At 43.7% G+C, this 23,487-nt stretch overlaps 2 protein-coding genes across 2 annotated transcripts in view; both read left to right on the plus strand.

Moving 5' to 3' along the window:
- On the plus strand, positions 1-7,194 carry LOC145414884 (uncharacterized). The gene is made up of 6 exons (XM_080284301.1): positions 1-88; positions 775-913; positions 1,284-1,392; positions 1,828-2,012; positions 2,982-3,078; positions 7,060-7,194. The coding sequence occupies exons 1-6, from the start codon at positions 1-3 to the stop codon at positions 7,192-7,194; spliced, it is 753 nt and encodes a 250-aa protein (XP_080140427.1).
- A 12,443-nt stretch (positions 7,195-19,637) lies between these two features.
- Positions 19,638-23,487, plus strand: part of LOC145414885 (uncharacterized) — an 80,274-nt gene continuing 76,424 nt past the window's right edge. The window contains exon 1 of the mRNA XM_080284302.1: positions 19,638-19,763. Within this exon, the coding sequence (XP_080140428.1) occupies positions 19,701-19,763 (63 nt within the window). The 5' untranslated portion in view covers positions 19,638-19,700. The remainder of the gene's footprint in view (positions 19,764-23,487) is intronic.

A 23,487-nucleotide genomic window follows, 5' to 3' on the forward strand; every position in this document is an offset into this window, starting at 1 on the left:
ATGAGAGCCTCCTACATCTTCCTAGCGCTGGTGGTCGCGTGTAGCGCCTCAGTCCCGCCCCAGGGTACGACTCTTGCTCATGATCTGGGTACTGTGCATATGACTGACTGGTGTATGTGTCAGATGTATTTGACAGCTGTATGTGAGGCGCATAAATCTACATTTAAATATGTGTGTGTGTGTGTGTGTGTGTGTGTGTGTGTGTGTGTGTGTGTGTGTGTGTGTGTGTGTGTGTGTGTGTGTGTGTGTGTGTGTGTGTGTGTGTGTGTGTGTGTGTGTGTGTGTGTGTGTGTGTGTGTGTGTGTGTGTGTGTGTGTGTAAAGACGGTGAAGTATGCTAGGTGAAGCTAGTATTCCAGGGGTTTCGATGATGTTTGAATGATTGTGTGGTCCATTTGCCTGACCATACTGTTTATTGTTCCCACACTTTCGTACCTTCGCCTTCCTTGTTTCTGGATTCTACTTCACACCATCCATTTTTGGGAAAAAAGCCGCCGCCGCCGCCGCCGCTGCTGCTGCTGCTGCTGCTGATAATGATGATGATGATAATGATGGTGATGACTGACTGTTGTTTATATAATTATTCAAGAGTAATTACTGCATAAACTGTCATGCACACAATCATGTCTTCATAAAAGTCTCATCATCCACAGGTCGTTCCTTCGTTAGCGCTGTATGAGTGACGATACGCACGTATTCGAAGACGCCAACCCTTATCTATGACCTTCGTGTAGTCAATAAGCATTAGCTTAACCCCACTCTCTTCTTCCTGCAGGTCGTTCCTACGTGGGTAAGGCGCAGTGCTGGGCGGAGCCGGACGGGACAGGAGAGTACCATATCTTCAACGACAACAACCCTCACCTGGGAGGCATCGGCTTCGACAACACCATAGAGAGCGTTAGGGTTACAGGCGTGTCAGTATTTCACCATTATTCTGTTCTTCATCCGTCCTTCCTTCTCTTGCTGTTCATTCGTTCTTCTTTTCTTCGGGTGTGCTTCTGTTCTTTCCTCCTACCTTCCTTTCTTCGGGTCTGTTGCTCTGTTTTTCTTCTTCGGGGTATTACCTTTGCTTTCCTTCCGATAACGACAAATCCTGCTCTTCCTTCATCCCTACATGCTTTCTCGGATGGAACATTTAAGTAAGAAAACATAAATGAATACAATGCACTTTACACACACACACACACACACACACACACACACACACACACACACACACACACACACACACACACACCGATAAAAATTCTGCCCTTTTTTTCGCCATATGTTTTGCCTCCCCAGGTGGATGTTCTATAACGAAGCTGAATTCAGTGCTCACGATCCCTCCTACATGTGCTACGTTTACGGCATTGACTACTTCCTCAACCTTCCGCCACAATGCAGAAACATGGTCAGTAGCTCTTGTATTTTGTGTGTTGTATTTTTATTGTATTCCACTTAGCTGTACTGTACTTTACGGTATTTCACTTGATTGTATTGTATTTCACTACATTAAACTTTGTGTCACTCACTCGTCTTGCGGTAATGTAGTCAGTACCTGCTTTAATATGGTTTACTGTAGCCTACTGTATTTGTTTTCTGAGGTACTGTATTTCACGACATCTATCCTCCCTTCTTTTCCCATGCCTGTGTAAAGATGGTCAATGGGTGTTGAATTTTGCTGTATTTGCACTCCGTTGCACTGTATCTCTAGTGTGCCGTGCTCTATTCCACAGTCATTCCTCAGCCTGCAGTAACATAGCCACTGTGTATTATATTTTACTGGGCATAGTGACTCGTGCAGTTGGTAGGCATTTTTTTTTTTAACCCTTATTCTCCCCGCCAGGCCACCTCCATCCGCTACGCCTGCAACCCGTATGAACTAAACGGTGACTGCTGGGCCGTGTATGATCTGACCTACTTCAGAGGGGAGAGTATGTTTGGCACTGAAGACATGCCCGATCTATCATACCTGTCACACGAAACCTCCTCCATCATCCTCACTGGCGAGAGCTCCTGGACATTCTGCACGTAAGAATAGTCAGCATTCTCTTTGCCTAAACACTAACATCGAATCCTCCATACTGAAACACGCTTAGGATATCTATTTTGAAAGCTAATATCGAACTGTCTCTACTGGTATGCTTGGTGTATCTTAATCAGGACACACCTTCACATCCACTATGCCCTTTTTGCTCTAACTCGGCTTAAAATTGTAATCTCTCCACCTTGGATGCTGAGTTGTAGCAAGCGATTGACACTAGAATATGATGCTAGTCACGAAAGAGCACTATGGAAAAGACGCAGAGTCGCACTATTGTTTTTTGCTTCCAGTTAGCATCGTAAAATAAGCTGTAAAAGGACGAAAATCTAGACCAGTTTAAGATAAAAGAAGTATAAACACCTCTCTGTTACTAAGATTTCCTGTGTCCCTTAACCTCCCCTGCCAACAAACAATCCCTCGTGGTACAGATTTGGACACTGAAGAATGGCTTGTCTGCCATGTTTACCCACATGCAGTCCATAAGCATTAATTTATGTTTTCATCTCCTTCTTTTATTATTATTATTATTATTACTATTACAGTATTATTATTATTATTATTATTATTATTATTATGATTATCATTTTTATTAACTCCGCCAAGGAGGTTATGTTTTACCCCGCGTTGGTTTGACTGTTTGTTAGGTTGTCTGTTAGCAGGAAGGCTGGGCCATGGGCCAAGGAAGAAATGATTAAATTTGGGGGAGGATCCGCATCCGTATCCGAAGTATCCCGCGCAACATCTCAGAAAGTTCTCAATGAATTTTAATGAAATTTTTTGGAAAGGTAGGCCATGGACCAAAAGAGAACTGATTAAATTTCGGGGGTGATCCTTTTTAATGGCAATGGCATTGGCGGAGGTATGCGCCCTCTGCGCGCTTTCTAGTTATTATTACCACCACCACCACCACCATTATTAGTATCATCATCATCATCATTCTTCTTCTTCCTTGCCAGAGAGACTCATTACTCCGGGTACTGCCACTGCTTCACACCCGACACCTACCACGAAGAACAAGACACGCAGGTACTTGATCTCGCCATCTTCGAGGAGGTAGGTACTATTTTTTTTTTTCACCCCTTCAGTCCGAGGTAATCTTCAGTTTAATATATTCTTGATAAACTATTATGAATTGTTTTATTATAAAAGGATGGAGGGATGGAGTGGAGAGGTATATTAGCGAGGAAATGTGTGATTTGGAGGGAGTGCAGCGTAATGACAGGGGACAGGGCGACATGGAGGTGATTTGCTTGTGGCCATCCCTAACGGGAGTAAGGCTTCTAGTTACAGACAGAGATAGATAGACTTTCCGAACTAACGCATTTGTTTTTCTCCTGCTAGATACTTACGATTTATTTTAGTTAAGGGGAGACTCTTCTAACTAGTCCAAAAATACAAGTAGCTTCCCAAACTCTGTCAAATACATAGCGGAAAAATCGAACCATTTGTACTAGTAGAGATACGATTTTCATTGGATTTCGACAGTTGTAAATTTTCTTCAAACAAAACTGTTAAAATAGTTGCTTCTCTACTGTATCTATATATCTATCTATCTATCTATCTATTGCCAGACGCCTCAATCCCGTTTGGGGTGGCCACAAACAAATCGCCTCCAAGTCGCCCTGTCCCCCGCCATTTCACTGCCCTGCTCCCAACTCACACCCCCCTCTCTCATATACCTCTCCATCCCATCCCTCCATCTCATCCTCGGCCTCCCCCTCCCTCTTCCCCCCTCCACCTCACTCACATACACTCTCTTCGTCAGTCTTTCGCCCTCCATCCTCTCCACATGGCTAAACCACCTCAGTGTGTTCCTCATAACGCTTACTATCACATCCACATCCACACCACAACGCTCCTTTATATCCTCATTCGTCAGCCTGTCTCTCCACGTGACTCCACAGGCTCCTCTTAAATAACTCATTTCCACTGCTCTCACTCTTGACTTCTGTCCTTCCAACAATGTCCAAGCTTCACTTCCGTACGTTAGAGTTGGTATCACAATACTGTCATGTAGTAACTTTTTCACTTCCATGCTCACTTCCCTGTTTCTTATCACTGCTTTCAAGGAACCAGCAACCTTTCTTCCCTGCTGTACCCTTTCAAGCACTTCACCCTCCAAACCTCCATCCTTACTCACCACACTACCCAAATACTTAAACGTACTCACATTTTCCAATTCCTCACCATCTAACCTCGCTGTACATTCACTAACTTCACCTCTCTCAAAGACCATCACTTTACTCTTCCCTACATTCACCTTTAGGTTCCGTTTCTTACACACTCTCTCAAACTCATCCACCAAGCCTTGCAGCTCCCCTTCGTCTTCACTCAACAACACAGTATCATCTGCAAACAACAGTACAGGGAGTTTCCAAACACTATCCTCTCTCACCAGGGCCACTCCAACATCCACTACCCTACCTTGTACCTCTTTTATTACCCCATCCATGTACAGATTGAACAACCATGGAGACATGACACATCCCTGTTTCAAACCAACTTTCAAAGAGAAAAATTCACTTAGTTCACCATCCACACGCACTGCAGCCTTCGCACCATCGTACATACTCTTCACAGCATTCAACAACTTCCCATCTACTCCATATATTCTTAACACTTTCCACAATCCTTGTCTATCCACCCTGTCATATGCTTTCTCCAAATCCATGAAAGCTGCATACAATTTCTTTCCCTTCTCTAGAAACTTTTCCACTAAAGATCTAAGAATGAATATCTGATCTACACAACCTCTTCCCTTCCCAAAGCCTCCCTGTTCTTCTCCAACTAATTTCTCTGTTCTTTCTCTGACTCTGTCTATAAGTATCCTACCATACACTTTTCCTATTATACTAAGAAGACAAATGCCCCTATGATTACCACACACTTCTTTTTCCCCTTTTCCTTTGTACAAGGGAATAATTATACCTGACTTCCAATCCTCCGGGACTCTACCTTCCTCCCAGGCCAATCTGCACATCTTCCACATCCATTCTACTACTATCTCTCCCCCATGCTTCAGCATTTCACCACACACTCCATCAATTCCTGGGGCTTTCCCCGATTTAACTTTCTTCATTGCTTCCACAACTTCTATCCTACTGATTTCTTCCTGTCTTCTCACCTCCCGCCTTCTCCCAGCCATTCCCCAGCCACTTATACTTGCATTACTTCCATCCTCTATGTTCAACAATTCCTTTAAGTGTTCTCTCCATCTGCTCACTTTTTCTCCCTTCTCCACTAGTAATCTACCATTTTTATCTTTCACTCCCCTGCTAACTTCACTTCCACCCTGTCTTACTCTTTTCACTTCTCTCCAGAACATTTTCTTACAGTCCCTCCACTTTGCACTCAAATTCCTTCCAAATTCCTCATCCACTCTCTTCTTACTCTCTCTTACTAATCTTTTCACCTCTCTCTTCCTTTCCACATATAACTCTCTTCCGCCTCTCAACTTCTTCCACGCCCCTATTTCTCACCCATTCATTGTATGCTTTCTTCTATTGTGCCACAGCCTGTTTCACCACTTCAGTCCACCACGCTGTTCCTTGCACCACCCTCCGCCTTCTCTTCCTTCCACACACCACATCACATGCTGCACATATTTCTTCTGTAAATATCTTACACACACCTTCCACGTCTCCCATCTGCTCCAATTCATATTTGCCCAATCGTTCCTCCACTTCTCTTATACTCTGCCTTTTTCTCATCCTCTTGTAACCTTTCCACTCTCCTTGCAACTACTCCTTCCTCTCGTCTTTCCCTTCTTCTATTCCTCCATCTCACTTGCATCCTAATTCTGGCCACCACCAAGTAGTGGTCAGAAAGTCCACTCCCCCAACCTCTTTACACTCTTGCATCCTTTACACATCTTCGCATCCTTTCATCCACACACACATAATCAATCATTGCCTTCCTTTCATTCAGTTCACCACCCACCCTTCTCATCACTCGCCATGTATACCTGTGGATCATTTTATGCCTGAAGAGGGTATTGGCTATCACCAACCCCCTCCCAGCACAAATGTTCATTAACGCACTCCCATTCTCATCTATCTCGGCAGGCACACCCCACTCACCAACTATTCCATCCACCATCACATTACCAACTTTACCATTCATATCACCAATCAAAAACACTCTCTCATTCCTTTCAAACTTTTCCATGCACATTTCCACATTTGTCCAGAACTCTTCTCTCACTCTTCTAGCACGATCTTGCGTTGGCGCATACACACACTCAATCGCCCACATTTGTATTCCAACTTTCAACTATATATCATTTTTTTTTTTTTTTTTTTTTTTTTTTTTTTTTTTTAAGTTCCTGACCTGACGAATTATTTCAAGGGAGACTTTTTCGAAATGGTACGTCTCTAATTTAGTCTTGCTACTTGAAATCCAAATCAATTAACTTTTTTCTTTAGGGGTGACTTGAAACTGGGGAGGTTAGGTAGAGTCATAATCAATCCTTCTATACGTCTAAAAAATTATCTGGAGATAAATAATAATAATAATAATAAAATGCGTCATGGGTGTGAGAGTAAGGGAGGACGGTGATGGTGCGTTGCGGGAATGAGTTGGTCAACAGATACACAGATAGGTAGATAGACAGACAGACAGACACGTAGACAGATAAACAGACAGCTAGATAGACATACATACATATATACATACCGTACATATATGAACAGTAACAGATAGACAATCAGACAGACAGAAAGACAGTTGGACAGGTAATTATTACTGCATGTTATCATTTTTTTATCAATATCCGGGCTGTGTTGTGTGGAAAGATTCCCACGTACGTTTCCACCGCGTTATCTGCTGTTTGTCAGTGCTCACGTGAATTGCCTGAGTGTGTGTGTGTGTGTGTGTGTGTGTGTGTGTGTGTGTGTATGTGTGTGTGTGTGTGTGTGTGTATTGCTTGACAAACACTACGCGTAAACAATAGTAAGAACTCTCATGATCATTCTCTTTCTTTCTCTCTCTCCTAGCCCCACTATTTCACCCCTTTTCCATCTCTCTCCACCACAGTTACCGCAGTTTAGCAACCGTATCAAGTCAGTTCGCAAAGGATGCCATAGCAAGAGCATCATCTCGTCATCCAGCCATCGCCTCCACCACATGCATGACGGGAAGGGAGGCTACGGAATACTGAAGATGAACTAATCGTGTAACTTAGGGTCTTTATTTACCATACAGTAAAAGCACCAGCACTGGCAAATGCTGAGCTGAAGGCCAAGGAAGGAACCGAGTGCGTTTAAATATATTCACTTTCGTTATCCCTACCAAATACATATTTTCTATGATCCATGTTTGTAGAGAATGAAAGATTATTTGGGTTGCTTTAGTATACCTGCTGAATTCTATACGCAGATTAAGTTAACCGATTTGAAACGTGCAAAATAAAGTACCACATTTTTTGACGGCTCCAATTCAGAAATGGTCCATTATTTTCTTAATATTTTTGTGTATTAGTAGCTTAAAATCAAATAAACGATCCGGAAAAAGATATGTTAGATTTTTTTACCCTCAAATGAACCAACAACCTCTCACAAACAATATATACAGTGGGGATTATACAGTGTGGTAATCTAATTGGGAGACTTGCAAGTTGGAAGGAAAGACCAAATGACTCATCCCTAATATTCTGGGCTTTTATTAGTGCTATTATTTGTATTCTGACTTGAAAAAATGTTAAAAAGTCAATAAATGAAATTTCCGAATCACTTGTATTATTCTATCAGTTTTTCCTTGCTTTCTGGACCCTGTCTCTCCCCATTCTTAGGTCCGAAAAGAGGTCTGGATGATGATGATGATGATGACAGGATGACGATGATGAGGATGATGATGACGATGATAATGATGATGATGATGATACTGATGATGATGATGGATCTGTGCGCATAAAACGGAGGGTCAAGGATCACGTAGCCTAATGCCACTAAAGGTGTTGGCCGGTCCCCTACCCATTAATATTTTAGACCATGGTACCTTAGACCCTCACCTCTACACTGAGAAAGAATACCGGCCTATATTTAACCCTTTCAGCACGATGACGTCAAAACTCATAATTCTTACTACCTTCAGACGATTTTATTTAACACGGGAATCACGTCTCGTAATATTTTTTTCCTTAGGGCTATGTCTATGGCCTCCAGTTCCAATTTTCTCCAAAGCGGGGAAAAAAGTCTAGTGGTGAAAAAAAAACAATAAAAAACGCGTCATAGCAGTGAAAGGAAAAATAAATATGGCTGGCAGGTTCTGATGTATTCTAGGCTACGAGGATTTGGAGATTTCTCAGCACATCTTTCTTAATGATTAATTCTGCACATTGTATCTCAGTAACTTCTTTTATGCCAATGATTAAAATTGTCTCGATATTAAAACTACGTAAATAACACACAAGTAAATGTTAAGGCTCAATATGCAAACTAAATCGCAACGGAAGAGGAGCAACGAAGCTTCCCATGCCGCTAATAAAATGGCTCCTGGAAACATGAAAAGGAAAACACAGAACCCTGAGAACTATCATCAAAGTGTCCAGTGACTGAGACCACACATTCATTCATTCACTCACCATTTAAGTCATTCATCTTGTTATTTAATCCTAGTCTCCCTGGCTGAGTAAACCCGTCGACCACAGGCAAGCAACTGTTTCTATGGGTCCGTCTCACAGGCATGGTACAACACACATACCATGCAGGGAACCGACACCCCCCCCCCTGCATCTCCCCAGGATCGGAGTCCAGAGATGCAAGGGAACTATAATGAGGTTTGGCTCCTGGGTGCACGACGCAGACGCTCCACCCAGGGTCACAGGCCACCACGTGTACGCTCCTCTTCAGCGCCAAGCCATTCATCTAAAAATAACCTTGATCGATCCCGAGATTAGTGGACGATGGTGGAGTGGGGGTGGAGGAAGGGGACGGAGTGGAGGATGGAGGATTGAGGTGGAGAGGGAGGGGCTGAGGGCGGAGATGGAGGACAGGTGGGGTGGACAGAGAAGGCATTTAGTGGGGTGGGTAGAGAAAGGGTGAGGTGAATAGTGAGGGTTGGGATGGAGAGGGAAGGGGTTACGTGAAGAGGGAGAGGTGGGTGGAAAATAGGAAGGGGTGGGGTAAAGAGGGAGAGGGTGGGATGGAGGAAGAGGGAGTGGGGTGGTGAGGGTGTGTGGAGTAGCGTGGTGTGACGGGGGAACAAGGTGGTTACGCTTTGGTCAACCGTGCCCACACGCTGATGCAATTTTGGGAGAGGGGAGGACAGGTAGTGTTTGGGTGCGCTGACGACCTAATTCACTTTACAGAAATGAATGGAGACGATTTTTATTTTATTTATTTATTTATTTATTTTTTTCTTTGTATATTGTCAGTGCTGAGTTACAAATATCTGTGTTGTCCGCCGTCTTCAGAAATGTGTGTGTGTGTGTGTGTGTGTGTGTGTGTGTGTGTGTGTGTGTGTTTGTGTAGTTCCCTTTCCTCGTGCGTCCACCATCACGTGTGCATTTCTCAGTGTCTCAATGTCGGGCCCTAATCTTGTTGCATGGAAGTCTTCGTAACACCTCTTCCTAAGCAACTTGTTATACACACTACACATTAATATTCTCATGCACGCTATCCATGCCATTCAAATAACAAAATAGCTTGCACTGGTAACACACACGAGGATTATGAAGGTCGAATATGAAGACTAAATGGCCGTGAAGACACTGAGGAACTTTCAAAGATAAAATTACAGCGCTGTGTGAGCGAGGATGAGGCAGCAAGTGAACCAGTACAGGTGATGTTTACCCTCTGATAAACTTTTTTTTTTTTTCACTCCCCATTTCCTCCTTATCTCGCTCCCTGCCTCCCCCACCCTCTCTCTTTCTCTCTCTCTCTCTTGCCGGTTATACTCCCCTCCCTCTTCTCCACATCTCTCCCTCTCCCATCTCACCACCCTATATCTCTTTCTATTCCTACGTCTCCTCACATCCTCCTCTCCTCCGTTCCCTTGCCTCTCCTCTCCTCTCCACGGTAACACCCCTCCTCTCCCTCATCTCCTTTCCCTTACTCCTCCCTCACCTCCCTTCCCCCTCACCACACCTCTCCATCCCACCACAGGGACAGTCATGCACCCCGCGTCACCAGTCATGCAAACCTTCACCTCACAATTTTTCCACCTCGTCATGCAAACCCACCTGGGCCATAAGTTTCCTGAAAATGTCACGATACAGCAGATAATTTTGAAGGCAGTTTATCCTGTTTAGACTAATAATATACTTTGTTTTATCCTTGTTGCCTCCAGCTGCGTATATACTCTTTAGGGCTGACTTCTCCAAATGGAAAGGTCAGGTCGAGTCCATACCGCGTGCTTGCTGGTGTGGGTGGGAGCTATGCATCACTTTAACCTTGAGAAGTTTTCACCGGCATCCTCTCTCTCTCTCTCTCTCTCTCTCTCACCACTACTACTACTACTCTCTCTATCTCTGTCTCAAAGACTATTACTACTACTACTACTGTTACTACTGCTGCTGCTGCTGCCGCTGCTGTTACTACTACTACTACTGGTACTGGTACATTACAAAAAACATGTAATTACAATCGTTTGGAGGTAGCAAGAATAAAAAAGCTGCATCCTTATTGCTTAATTATGAAACCTTAATAACTCTTATAGAAATCTCATACAAACTCATCTAATTGAAACTCGGGTGTTATGGGAACGGGTCAGTCTGCTGGTGTGGGCTTAGGTGTGGCATTGGGGGGTAGGATATGAATCAATAATGCAGGATAGAAATTCATGATTCTCAGCGGGGTGAATGGTAAGTAAGAGTTAAGATTTCATGGTAATTTTTTTTTCGAATGATGTAATAATTCATTCATTCATTCATCATCTAGTCCAGTGTCGCCCCATGATAAGCGTAGGAGCCCGGAGCTAGGCAAGTTGGTCCTGACATAGAATATGAGAATGACCAGCCTCATTCATCCCTGAGTGACATTACGTGAGCAATAAACCCCAACCACTCCTTGGATATACACCTACACCGGCTCAATCCGACTGGAGCGCCTTAATTACCCACTAAACCACCAGGCGCCATAATTTGGTTATATAGTTACCACCCAGCGTAGTAAATGGTTCCTGGTGTACAGGAAACCATTTGGCTTGTCACTCAGTGCAGAATCACCCGTAGAACCCCATAATAATAACAGTAATCTAATGATCAATAATAACATATAACGATGATAAACTTAAAAACCCTACCCACTACAGAAAGAGAAGGCAAGTAGTCCCACCTCACCCATATAAGATGGGATTAGGAGGATCCGTTGCTATCACCATCACAGTGAGGGGTTAATGGTGACGATGATGCCTGGATGTGGGACGGGGGCGTTGGGGGTCACTATCAGTCCCAACCGCTGTCACCCCTCAATGACGTGTAAGCCCGTCGCGGTACCAAAAACCAAGGCCTCGGGGTGGTGATGGGGATGATGGGGAGGGTGTGAGCTCAGGGATGACTGAGATGGGGTGATGGGCAGGGTGTGAACTCAAAGGTGAATGTGGGGAGTGAAGGCATGGGCCCGATGTTGACTGGGCGCAGCAGTGAGGAGAGCTTCGCACACAGTTCATCTATCAGTGAGCCGCAGTTTGGGTTCATTTCATAAATTAGCCAGACCATCAAGACGTTGCTGCACACCTGCATCACCGCGAAGCAGATGCCCGTGGTGAGTACGGAGAGAGGGAATGGGAGTATGAAAGGAAAGCTCACCCGCCCCCCTGCCACCCCTCCGCCTATCATCACGCTCACCACCGGCATAGTGAACGAACTCCACACCACGAAAGTTGAAATTGTCCTGGGAAGTCTCATTGTTCTAGTTTTCATTTCTTTTTGGATTAGATTTTTACTAAGCCATCAGTGTACTTGTAAACAGCACTGTACGAGTAAAAAAAAATACAAATCAGGTAGTGAACCGAGATGAGATGTATAAATCAGGGGGAAAGCTAATCTAGACCAAAACCACACAAACCTTCATACACAACAAGCTTACTCTTCTAATTCCATCACATTTAGACTCCAATCACCTTGACTTGTTTATTTTTGCATTTTCTTTGATTTTTGCTTATTTCCAGTAGCTCAGTGGGAGAAAAAAACAATGACTACGGCTCTACACCCTTACCATAGCACTTCTTCGTTACTAGCACCAGTGTTACGTGGAGTGGAAGTGTTACCTGAGAGGAGTATGTGGAGTTACGTGGAGTTAAAATGAATATGTGGAGCTACGTGGAGACAGACAGAGTGGGGTACAATGAGATGGTTTCATGTGGAGAGAGTGGAGAGTGAGAGACTGACTAGGAGGGCATGTGAGTGAGGTGGAGGGGAGGGAGACCTAGGAGGAGATGGAGGGACGGGATGGAGAGATGACGAATGGGGTGGTGGTGGCTGGATGGAGATCAGACTAATGACAGAGGGAAGGGTGACATGGAGACGATTTGTTTGTGGCCATCCCCTCCGAGATTAAGGCGTCTGGAGATAGACAGATAGAGAGATACATAAAAAGACAGACAGATAGATATAGATAGATAGAGAAATCCCCCATAGGCCTCCACCTCCTCCGTACCCTACCTCCATCCCCTCCTATTCCTCAACATCGGATAAGAACTGATGAAATTGACCTTGCCGTGTGACTCTGACCTTTGACCTGGTGTTCTCAAAAATACCTGGTTAAGCTACTGGGTGACCCTCAGCTCATCCACAAAGTCTGATCGAAATCAGAGAAAAAATTGACACACAGGTTTGGATTGGCAAAAACTGAAGACACACACACACACACACACACACACACACACACACTCATACCCTCCCCCCCAAACACACACCGCTCAAAACGTAATACCCGCTCTTGCTTCACGAGCGCTGTCGTATTTAAATCGTCTGGGTAGAAACTAAAATACCGTAATAAAAATTATGCTAAAGTTGTTAACGTATGGAACGAGCAATATAAAGAGAACAGTGAGATAAAAAAATGATAAGGATGGGAGCTGGTGATGGGGTCAGGTGACAGGATGTTTTTGAAGCACAGGGGAAGAAGACGAAGAGGAGGAGGAGGAGGAGGAGGAAGGAAGTGCAAAGAGGAGACGAGAGAAAGGAGGGAGAAGGAGGGAAGTGGAACAAAGGAGAGAGAGAATGGGGAACGGAGGTAAAGGAAGTGGAGAAAATAGGAGACAGTGAAGAAAGGATAAGAAAAAGAAGGTGAGAGGAGAGAGAGAGAGAGAGGTGAGGGTAATAGAGGGGAAGGAACGGGAAGAGGGGAGGGGAGGGGAGTGGGAGGGGAGGGACAGAAAACAGTGGAAGGAAAGTAAAAGAGTACGAAAGAGGGTAGAAGAGGGGAGAGGGTAAGAGAGGATAGAGAAGGGAGGAGGGAGAAGGGAGAGGGGAGGGGGGGTCTGGGGGGTACAGGTGTCCACTCCCAAGTAATTGCTTGTTTACTGGAGTTTCTGACACAGTTTCAGGGACCCTCACGCACATTCACCCCCCCCCTCTCTCTCTCTCTCTCCAGCCACCAAACACTTTCACTCATCTTAGAAATGGTCTCTTGTAGTGAAGGGGTCAGTGAAGACTAACTCTATCAATTCTTTGCCTCTATACTTAGCTAAAAAAATAATAATCTCGTGGTAGCAGGAATGAAATCGGATCATCGTAGTTAAGGGGTTAAGTCTCTAATTGCTCTAGGCTGGCTTAGGTGTCTTATTCTGGCTGACCCAAGACGCTTTTCATCAGCTAAGGGAAAGCCTAGTAGCTATAATGTTGATGCAGAATATTAACGAAAAGCAATGTTAGACTTGTTTATACCTGCAAGGCTGTGTTTAATAGTTCTCTCTTTTCTCTCTCTCTTTTATTTTTTCTCTTTGCTTGTGGTCCCTCCTTCGCCTATTTTCTTAAGTGGAAATTAGGGTTAGGATGCTACTGATGATGATGATGATGATATACCGTAATTATGGCTTTGAGTTCTATTTCTGTGCTTTCTCTTTGTTTCTGGATTCTATCTCAACCCATCTCATGAGTGGGAATTAGAGCGGAAGTATGATGATGATGATGATGATGATGACGATGATGATGATGATGATGAGGAGGAGGAGGAGGAGGATTTTGCGTGTGTGGCTGTGAGTGTTTCCCTATATGTCAGCAAAAATAATAATAATGATGATATAGAATTGAAGAGAAAAAGTAGAACGTGGAAATCGGTAATAAGAACGATAATTTCCCCTGAAGCAGCAGTACATCCTTCACTTATCTCTCTCATTCCACTACTCCTCCCTGTCCCCCCCAAGCCCTCCACCCCCCCCTCACGCCTCCAACCCTCCCTCTCTCCTTCCCTCGTACACGCCCATCCCTCCCTCTACTTTTCATTTCCCCCTCCTTCCCTTTCACACCACAACCCCCCTCTCTCCCCTTCCCCTTTTCCCCTCACCCTCTATCCCACCCTCTCACCCTCTATCCCACCCTCCCCCCTTTCCTCTCACACCACCTATCATTCTTTTCTCTTTCCCTCGCACCCATTCACCGCCACTCCCAAACCCATTCACATTCCCATCCATTCCTCTCCCCTTCGCCCTTTCCCCTTACCCTTCATCCCTCTCTCTTCCCTTTCTACCTCTTCCTCTTCCGTTTCTACCCCTTTCTCTCACCTCCTCACCCACCGGCAATCCGTATTCCTTGTGCGAAATAGTAAATGTGCAACAGTAGCCACAAAAACACAGCTTCGAGGAACACGCACTAGAGTAATGCAAAGGGGAGGAGGACGGGAAAGGGGGCTAATAAGGGGGAGAGTGATGGAATGAGGAGGGGGAGGAAGAAGTGAGGGAGGGGGAGGAAGAAGTGAGGGAGAGGGAGGTGGAGAGGAAGTGGATGCGAGAGAAGGGGGAAGTGAGGGAGGGGAGGAGTAGAAAAGGAGGGAGGAGAGGAAGGAAGTGAGGAATAACGAGGGACAGAGGGAGGAACGGAGGTAAGGAAGGAAATGACAAGGGTGAGAAGGGAGAAAGAGAACGTGGATTAGAAGCACGAATAAGAAAGTATATGAAAGGAATCAGATAGGAGAGAGCGGGAGGAATTCTCCCAGCCTTGAAATGGGCGCTAAATGTCTGGGTGAGTGCTAAATTATTTGGGAGCAAGTGTATACAGCTGTGTGGAGCGAATGGAGCGCACACACACACACACACACACACACACACACACACACACACACACACACACACACACACACACACACAAGGGAAAAAGAATAAGCTATCGTGCCTCCTATCGTTGTGGAATTTAATGACTGTAATATCTCCCTCCTAAACACAATGTGGGAGGTGCATAAACAGTAAGGAGTCCCAGGTGCAACAGACAATTACCTTTACTGCGGGAGTGCCACGTATGAAGGCCACAATAAAGCACCAAAATTTACCTGAAATTAGCGACTACCTTAGAGGCCTTAAGTGAGTTAGCTTGGAAGAGAAAGGAAGAAATAGTGGGTTTTAATTAGGTTTTAGGTATCAGGGAGAAGATGTTGATTTTATGTTAGTTTTGGTCATAATGAGAGAGAGAGAGAGAGAGAGAGAGAGAGAGAGAGAGAGAGAGAGAGAGAGAGAGAGAAGGAAAAAGTCATGGATACACATACATGATAACAGATAGATTATACACACAGATGAATTCATGGACAGATAGACAGATAATGCTGCGTAGATAGACAGACAGAAAATAGACAGTCAGAGTGTGAAGTGACGCACCAACACAACCGCCAGTAAAAACCATAAATGTATCCCCGTTGTTGATGATTCCGGGAAGTAATTATACTCTATTATACATCAATATTGCCTCGTCCATCGTACTATACCGTCTCTCTCTCTCTCTCTCTCTCTCTCTCTCTCTCTCTCTCTCTCTCTCTCTCGTATCTGGACACAGCGAGAGAGACGGACCCCATCAACCTACAACGGACTACAGGACACCCTCTCAGGTACATCTTCACACATCACCTATTGAGTACAAATACCCACCATCCATAATGAACACACACACACACACACACACACACACATACACACACACACACACACACACAACGGAATGCACATTATGACTCCAACGCAGTAAGTAAAGGGTAATATATGACTTGGCAGACAGCTAAACAGGCAAGACAAGTAAGCAGAGAGAAGGATTAGCCAGTCACCATCACGTAAGTAAACGCTAGAGACAAACAGAGAACCGCACAAGGGAATGCATAGGAACATGGCACAAGGCAGAAGCATGCCTGAAAGGGAATTTGTGCTTAGTAAAGGGACAGAGAAGAAGACAAATAAGTAGGGAGAGGGACAGGCTAACAATCTACCTATATATCTACAGCCAGACGCCTTAATCCCGTAAAATGGCCACAAACAAATCACCTACATGTCGACCTGTCTCCTGCCATTTCGCTGCCCTCCCCCCAACTTACACCCCCTCTCTTATATACCTCTTTATGCCATCCTTCCATCTCATCCTCGGTCTCCCCTTTCCTCTCCTCCCTCACCTCACTCACATACATTCTCCTCGTTAGCCTTTAATAAGCAGCACATAAATAAGAGATGAGAGGCAGGCAGGTAGCAACACAGCGGAATGTAGCCAAACATGACACCAGGTAATAAGAGACTGAAGCGTATTTTCAAGCTTGATAGTGAGGTTGGTGGGGAGACAGGTTACAGGAAAGACAGATGAGACACGAGAACAGTTAGACAGATTTACCTACGTTGTGACGGGTAGGTGGGGACGAGACAGAAAAGGAAGATGGGAAGGTTCTTTGGGGCAAAATCTATACTCTTTATTCATATTTTATTTAGGCCAGTTTCAGGCTATATTAATCAGCTTTCTGTAGGCCTCTCGGGTTGAAGGAGTTTTTATTGCAAGGTATTCACGTAAAATATGTCGATGTTAAAATTACATGAGCATAATAGAAGAGAATATTAACATGAATAATTATACATGGTAAATCGCAAACAGAATGACGCTTCGGTATAATCCCACCAACAAATCTTTCTTAACGATTTGTATTTTCAACATTCAGAATTTCTTTATATATGCAACTTGTTTATTTTCTTGTTGAATGTGGGTAAATAATATAAACGAATGCAAACGTGTCATATGTAGAAATGAACTGGTGAGGGAGAGGTGTCAGGGAGCCTCCTAAGAACACGAGGGTGCGAGTACGAGGGATGAAGTGCTTTGGTGGTCGATACTGCACATACCTCCGCTCCCACACACACACTCACACACACACACACACACACACACACACACACACACACACACACACACACACACACACACACACACACACACACACACACACACACACACACACACACACACACACACACACACACACACACGTCTTCACCTCACTCCTTACCTGCAAGTTTATACCAAGTCATTTGTATTTCATCATCATTTTTACCTGTTTAACGCCAGCGCATTTAAGTCTCTCTCCTCTTACGTACCAGTATTTCATAATCAAAAACTGCTATTACCTTAAGATTTAACTGAGCTTTGGATAGACTTCTTGGACTTGGAGAATTTGATGTACCCTCCTTTAACTCCTTCGCTACTATAAGCCTTAAATTGAATAAAAGCATCTGGTGGTAAATGGAGTAAAAGAGAAAAAAGCATCATCAGACTGAAGGGACTGGCTTCCACTTACGTATCTGACTCACTTCATTACCTGTCTCCACCTTTCTCACCTGTAATCACCTGTAATACATTCTGTTTACCTGCCTGTTCTCATACCGTTAGTTTCTTCCTTTTCTTTTTTTTTACAATGCAATTTCTACAGGGTTTTGGAAAAGTCTCTAAGCAGTGTGTGTGTGTGTGTGTGTGTGTGTGTGTGTGTGTGTGTGTGTGTGTGTGTGTGTGTGTGTGTGTGTGTGTGTGTGTGTGTGTGTTGTGTAGCTGAGAGGTATGCATGGGGCGCCTGGTGTGACAGCGCGTGGTATGGCACTGTGAGGTGTGGCAGTGTGACGCGTGGCAATGGTATGGTGAGGTAACGTGAGGTGTTGACAGTGTATACAATGAGATGTGACAGCGACTATTCTACCGTGTTCTACCTATCACTCTACCTGTTGCGACTTAATTGATTTACCTGTCTTCACCTACTTATTTCCCTCTCATCACCTATTTAACCATCCACCTAGCAAACACAAAATTTCATTGTTATAAATCTTTTGTATTCAACGCTTTCTCTCACCCATTAATTCACTGTTTGATTTTACTCACCTACCTCTCCTAAGATTCGTTAATCTCTTCATTCTCCTCCTCCTCGACCTCCTCCTCCTCATCATCATCATCATCATCATACTCTCCCTGTTTCTTCATCCCTCACTGCATATTCAACCTCTTCCTGCTATCCCCTTCTTCCTAACTATATCCTCTTTCTTGCCTCTTTCCCCTTATTTCTCAGCCTTCATCCTGTAATCTCTCCCTGCACCGTAATCTTCACCTCACTGCAATAATACCCAAGTCTCCCCTCCTCGTTTCCAGACCCGAAAAAGAGAGAAAAGTGAGAGAAAACGAGAGAAAAAGCCCTTAAGAAGCGACAGGTGAACCTCTCCCTCTCGCTCTCGTCCCAGTCGTTGCCATGGAAACGACGTAAACAAACCCGCCTGGAGTCAGCTGTTGGTGGCGGTATGTTTGGGTGCTGGTCAGTCGGCCAGTCAGTTTCGGCCCGTCAACATGGCAACCTCGGCTACACACATTCCGCCATAACAGAGAGAAAGTGAGAGAGAGAAAACGGACTCTCAAATCAGTCGCTCTCTTTCGATTACGTTCTTCGGTATAATGAGAAAGTGAATGTGAGAAATCAAGAAGTTAGGATATTAATAGAGAAAAATAAATGTCTGTATATCGCTGAACGTGCATTCGATTGAGAGGAAAACGTAGGAAAATTCCCAAACGCACGTCACGGATGTAAGTACTTAAACAGAAATCCATATTCCCTTGAATTATTACCAGTTCACGCCTAAGAAGCATCCCCAGTAAGACACGGGAAGTAGCAAATACGCGAATATAAGGAAATAAACTCCCCTATATTAATGGACACTGAAATTTTGAAATATTGCGAGAAGACATAGGAATACGAGGAAAAAATGATGTTCCTTTTCTGCTTCTTGCCGAGGTGGGGGCGTGGTAGTGGTGGTGGTGGTGGTGACAGTGGTGATGAATATGTTGACTTGGAGTTCGAGTGGTGAGTCTTTCTTGTTTGTTGACCTGTTGAACGTATCGGTGACCTAGTGACGCGTAGTAACAGTGGGCCAGTGGTGAGGACTAGTGGGTGCGATAATAGTAGTGATTTCGAATGGTGAATGAGGCAGTTCATGTGATCTGATATGATAGTGAATGGTGACAATGAAGGAACTTGGTGACTAGAAGTGACTAGAAATTTTGGAGAGAATGTAATAACGCGTGTGAACATAATGGTGACTTAACTGCGATGACGAATGGTGGAAAAAAAAAAATGATGACCCAAAGTGATCCAAGAATTACTGGCGATAATGAAGGAACCTGGTGACCTTCAGAGACCGCAGAAGTAATGGAAACAATGGTGAAACTTGGTGAAACAATATGATGGTGAAATACAGGTGACGATGCCTAAAAACGGTGCCATAAAGTGACCTGGTGTGGGCCTGTCGCCATGCCTCGTCGGGTTCAACGGCTGGTGGCGCAGGAGAGGGTCACCAGTACACCCTCTGACCTGGTGAGTTACTTGACAAGACCAGAATTCTTTTGCTCCTTTTCCTTTTCATGTTCTTTTTTTACCCAGGGCAATAATTAAGGGAGCTTGAATTGGGTAAAATTGTTCACAGAGGTAGCCAGAGGAAAATTAAGATGTCAATATTTCTTATATTTCTACGCCAGATTTTTTTGCTTCTATGTACCTTAGGAGAGACATTTTTAATTGAAGGGGGTTAGATACAACCTTAACGAACCCCTGCAGTACAAGAGCTCTTCCCTGATCTGAATAAAATCGTCTGGTGGTTAATTAAATAAAGTAAGAAAAGGACGTCACGGTAAACAAGGGATTAATAAAGCATGAATTTCCCTAAACAAGTAAGCCGAGCGATCAAAGTCTTCCTGTGGATTATTTTGTCGATGATTCCGTTACGGACCTCAAGCCTTTGATGCCAGAAGACTGTATTTCACTGAGTGGTCGTCCCATCCTTCAAGATATCCTTAACTTAAAATTTCGCTCTTTATATGTTCCTTCCTCAACATATATTTTAATCTACGGGTTTCTCTCTCTAAATGTTCCTTCCCCAACAGATATTTTAAGCTACGAATTCCTTTCCTTCTATATTTCTTCCTCGACATAAGTTAAATATTTCTCCTTTATATATTCCTACTCCTTCACACATCTAAAGCTAAGACTTTCCCTCTATATACTCTTTCCTCAATATATTTCCAAGTTAAGCTTTTCTATCCCTTATATGTATTTCTTGCTTGACACTTTTTCAAACGAAAGGATTCCCTCTTTACATTTTTCTTCTCGTCTTTTAACTCAGCCTCGAGGCAACGTAAGAACAGATATGGATAATTAAGCGAAGAACAAAATTAGTTGGCCATAACATGTAACCCTTTCGCTGCAGCTGGGTATTTAGGATAATATTAAAAGAAAAAAAAAATCATTCAAACCGAGAAAATCCCTATGCTTCAAAAACTACCTCGAACAATCTTTTTCTTTTTTTAATCAGGAAAATCCAGACGAACTGTTCAACAGGGGTAAATCTATCTTTCAGTAAGCACAATACGATGAAAAGCACAAAATACTGCATAACACTTTGAATAGCTGAAATTCATGCTGGTATTAGGTTTTTTGCGACTGTCAGATAAGCTTAATACGCCAAAGGAGACAGCTGCACCGCAAAGAGTTATAAATCTCGTTCAAGGGCAAAACGCTTATGAACTATCATGTGAGTTTTTTGTAGCAGCCCTCACACACACACACACACACACACACACACACACACACACACACACACACACACACACACACACACACACACACACACACACATGCATAAATACTTAATGCTCCCCGCCCACCACTGCTCAGAGGAATGTGTCGAATGTCATAATTTTCCCACACACGACACCATCCACATACGAATACAAATGACACCATAAAAACAACCCCTACACATGAACTTGCTGAGACAACGAATGGTAAAAAAATGACCCTATTAAGAATACACACACACACACACACACACACACACACACACACACACACACACAGATACATATGGTATTTTGTAGAGACGGTGTTTAGGTCTGTGCTGTAGGTGTAATAGGTGGGTACGATGCACATTTCCTCAGCGATTTATTTTGTATATTACAACTTGACAATCTCTTGAATGCTATTTATGTCGTTTTGATATCGACATATTTTACATCCTTAACTCGTAATATGACACTGAGGTGTAGTATGCAGAATTAATCACTTAGGGAGAAGTGTTAAGAGCTTTGTATGGCCACTTCAATTACGACCTTTAGTGTACTATACCGTCCTTCGTCTACCGGCTCATAGTGTACAAGCATATAAGAATTTAAGAGTACCCCCAAACATCACACGATCCTAACAGCAGGCAGTAATGAGCTGAGATAAAAGGATGAGAAAGATTAAGTGATCCATATACAAATACGGTTTTCAGTATAATGAGACAAATCCCCTTAACACGACTGAAACAGAGAGGAAAAAACAAAGACCCATATAGTACTACACATTCCAATACAGAACAACACCTGATGTAAAAACGAAGAAAAAAACTGGACGGACCAAAAAAAAATAAAGATATATATTAGGGTACAAAGCCACACCTCATTAGCGGACTGAGGCCCCCCCCCAAAAAAAAAAAAAGTTGACCTAGATACAAATACATGATTACTGCAGCAAAACACACGTCCACCTCATTAACGAACTGGGGCAAGAATGAAGAAAACAACATAATCCTTACACAAAAATTAATACACAACGCACCAGAGGAGATTCTTCTAAGCGATTATAACAAATTTTTACGATACCCCTACAGAAGTTTATTACTGCCATGAATATTTTTGCTTAGTGGTATTCCCTGACATTAATATTCTGTCTGGTTTGGGTGGTAACTGCATGAATAAACGTAAGGCGCAAACAAACACTTCCACGCACACTCTCTTGCATAAATAGCTCAGGCTGCGGAAGAGTATGAGTATTAGAGCAAATATGTCCAAAGGTGATGTGCCAGCAAGGAATGGGGTGGGAGTTAGGAAGGTGGGGGAGGATGGGGTGTAGGGGTCCATGGAGGGGAGGGTAGAGGGGTGAAGGGAAACCATGGAGGGGAGAGGGGAGAGATGAAGGGGACCCGTAAGGGGGGGACTGGTATGACTGGAGCCATAGTGGTAAGTGGAAGATGTAAAACTGTAACTGTGGGGAGAGAGGGGTTAAGAGGAACCATAGAAGAGGAGGGGGGGGGGGAAGAAGAGATGAGAATAGTCCAGGTGGGGATGGAATATGAAGGTGTTCCAAGGTGGAAGGGAAGGGTTGAGAATTATAGCAAGAGGTAAACGTAAGCCCCGGAGTAAAAGATGGGAGGTTAGAAGGGGAGCAAGGGAGGATGAGGAGAGAGAAGGGGGGAGCATTTGTGTGTGTGGGGATGGAGGGGAAAGCTACAGAGTCAAGAAGGTGGAGGGGGGGGGGTTAAAGGAGAACAATAGGAGAACCATAGGAGGGAGGGGTGCCACACTGCGACATTGAGTGGAGGGGTGGGTAGGGCACCTGAGACCCACTTAGGCCTGGCTGTGTAGTGGGTTAGCGGCAATAAACATACATTGTAAAGGAGTAACAAGGGTATAGGGTTTTATGTGGAGTAGCCAGCCTTCGTGACGTTAGCGGTAGGGAATGTTATGCCCATGAAAAGGTATCGTTGTTTTTCCTTGTAAATATTGTTTTATATTCCTCAGCACATACATACACGCGCACACAGATGCTGGCATAGATAAAGATACAGAAATAGATACAGATAAAGATTTAGAGATAGAAATTTACACAAATATACACAAAATATTATGCAATTGTATGTGTGTGCGTGTGTGTGTGTACGTGCTTAGTGTTGAAAATGCATATTCAAGGTCGCAACATACATTATGCAAGGCTTATCGTGTACATCAACCGCTTTATCTAAAAATCTAGGCACAGTATTTGATTACTTGCATGTAGAAAACAAGGATCTCATTTGGAGGTCACACCAGAGAGTTTACTTGTGAAATTAAGTTTTTATTTCATTTTCGATGAGTTTTTATCGATAATATACCCGTTTTACACACACACACAAATCCACCTACATTTTAAGTAATTTCTAAGATCCCTGTTTATTTTTTTTTTCCGCATAACAGAAATAAATATCAAAAACTGTAATTTAATCTACTATCAAATTACAAGAAAA

Source organism: Coenobita brevimanus, chromosome 101, assembly GCF_032717465.1.
Source record: "Coenobita brevimanus isolate Jiangsu-jjx chromosome 101, ASM3271746v2, whole genome shotgun sequence".
NCBI lineage: Eukaryota > Metazoa > Arthropoda > Malacostraca > Decapoda > Coenobitidae > Coenobita > Coenobita brevimanus.

What these genes read in the sequence shown, in the direction of transcription:
- LOC145414884 (XM_080284301.1), top strand. Translation starts at nt 1, where the DNA reads ATGAGAGCCTCCTACATCTTCCTAGCGCTGGTGGTCGCGTGTAGCGCC. An exon ending in GACTCTTGCTCATGATCTGG is followed by an intron (nt 89 to 774) that starts GTACTGTGCATA and finishes TTCTTCCTGCAG; the next exon opens with GTCGTTCCTACGTGGGTAAG. An exon ending in ATCTCGCCATCTTCGAGGAG is followed by an intron (nt 3,079 to 7,059) that starts GTAGGTACTATT and finishes TCTCCACCACAG; the next exon opens with TTACCGCAGTTTAGCAACCG.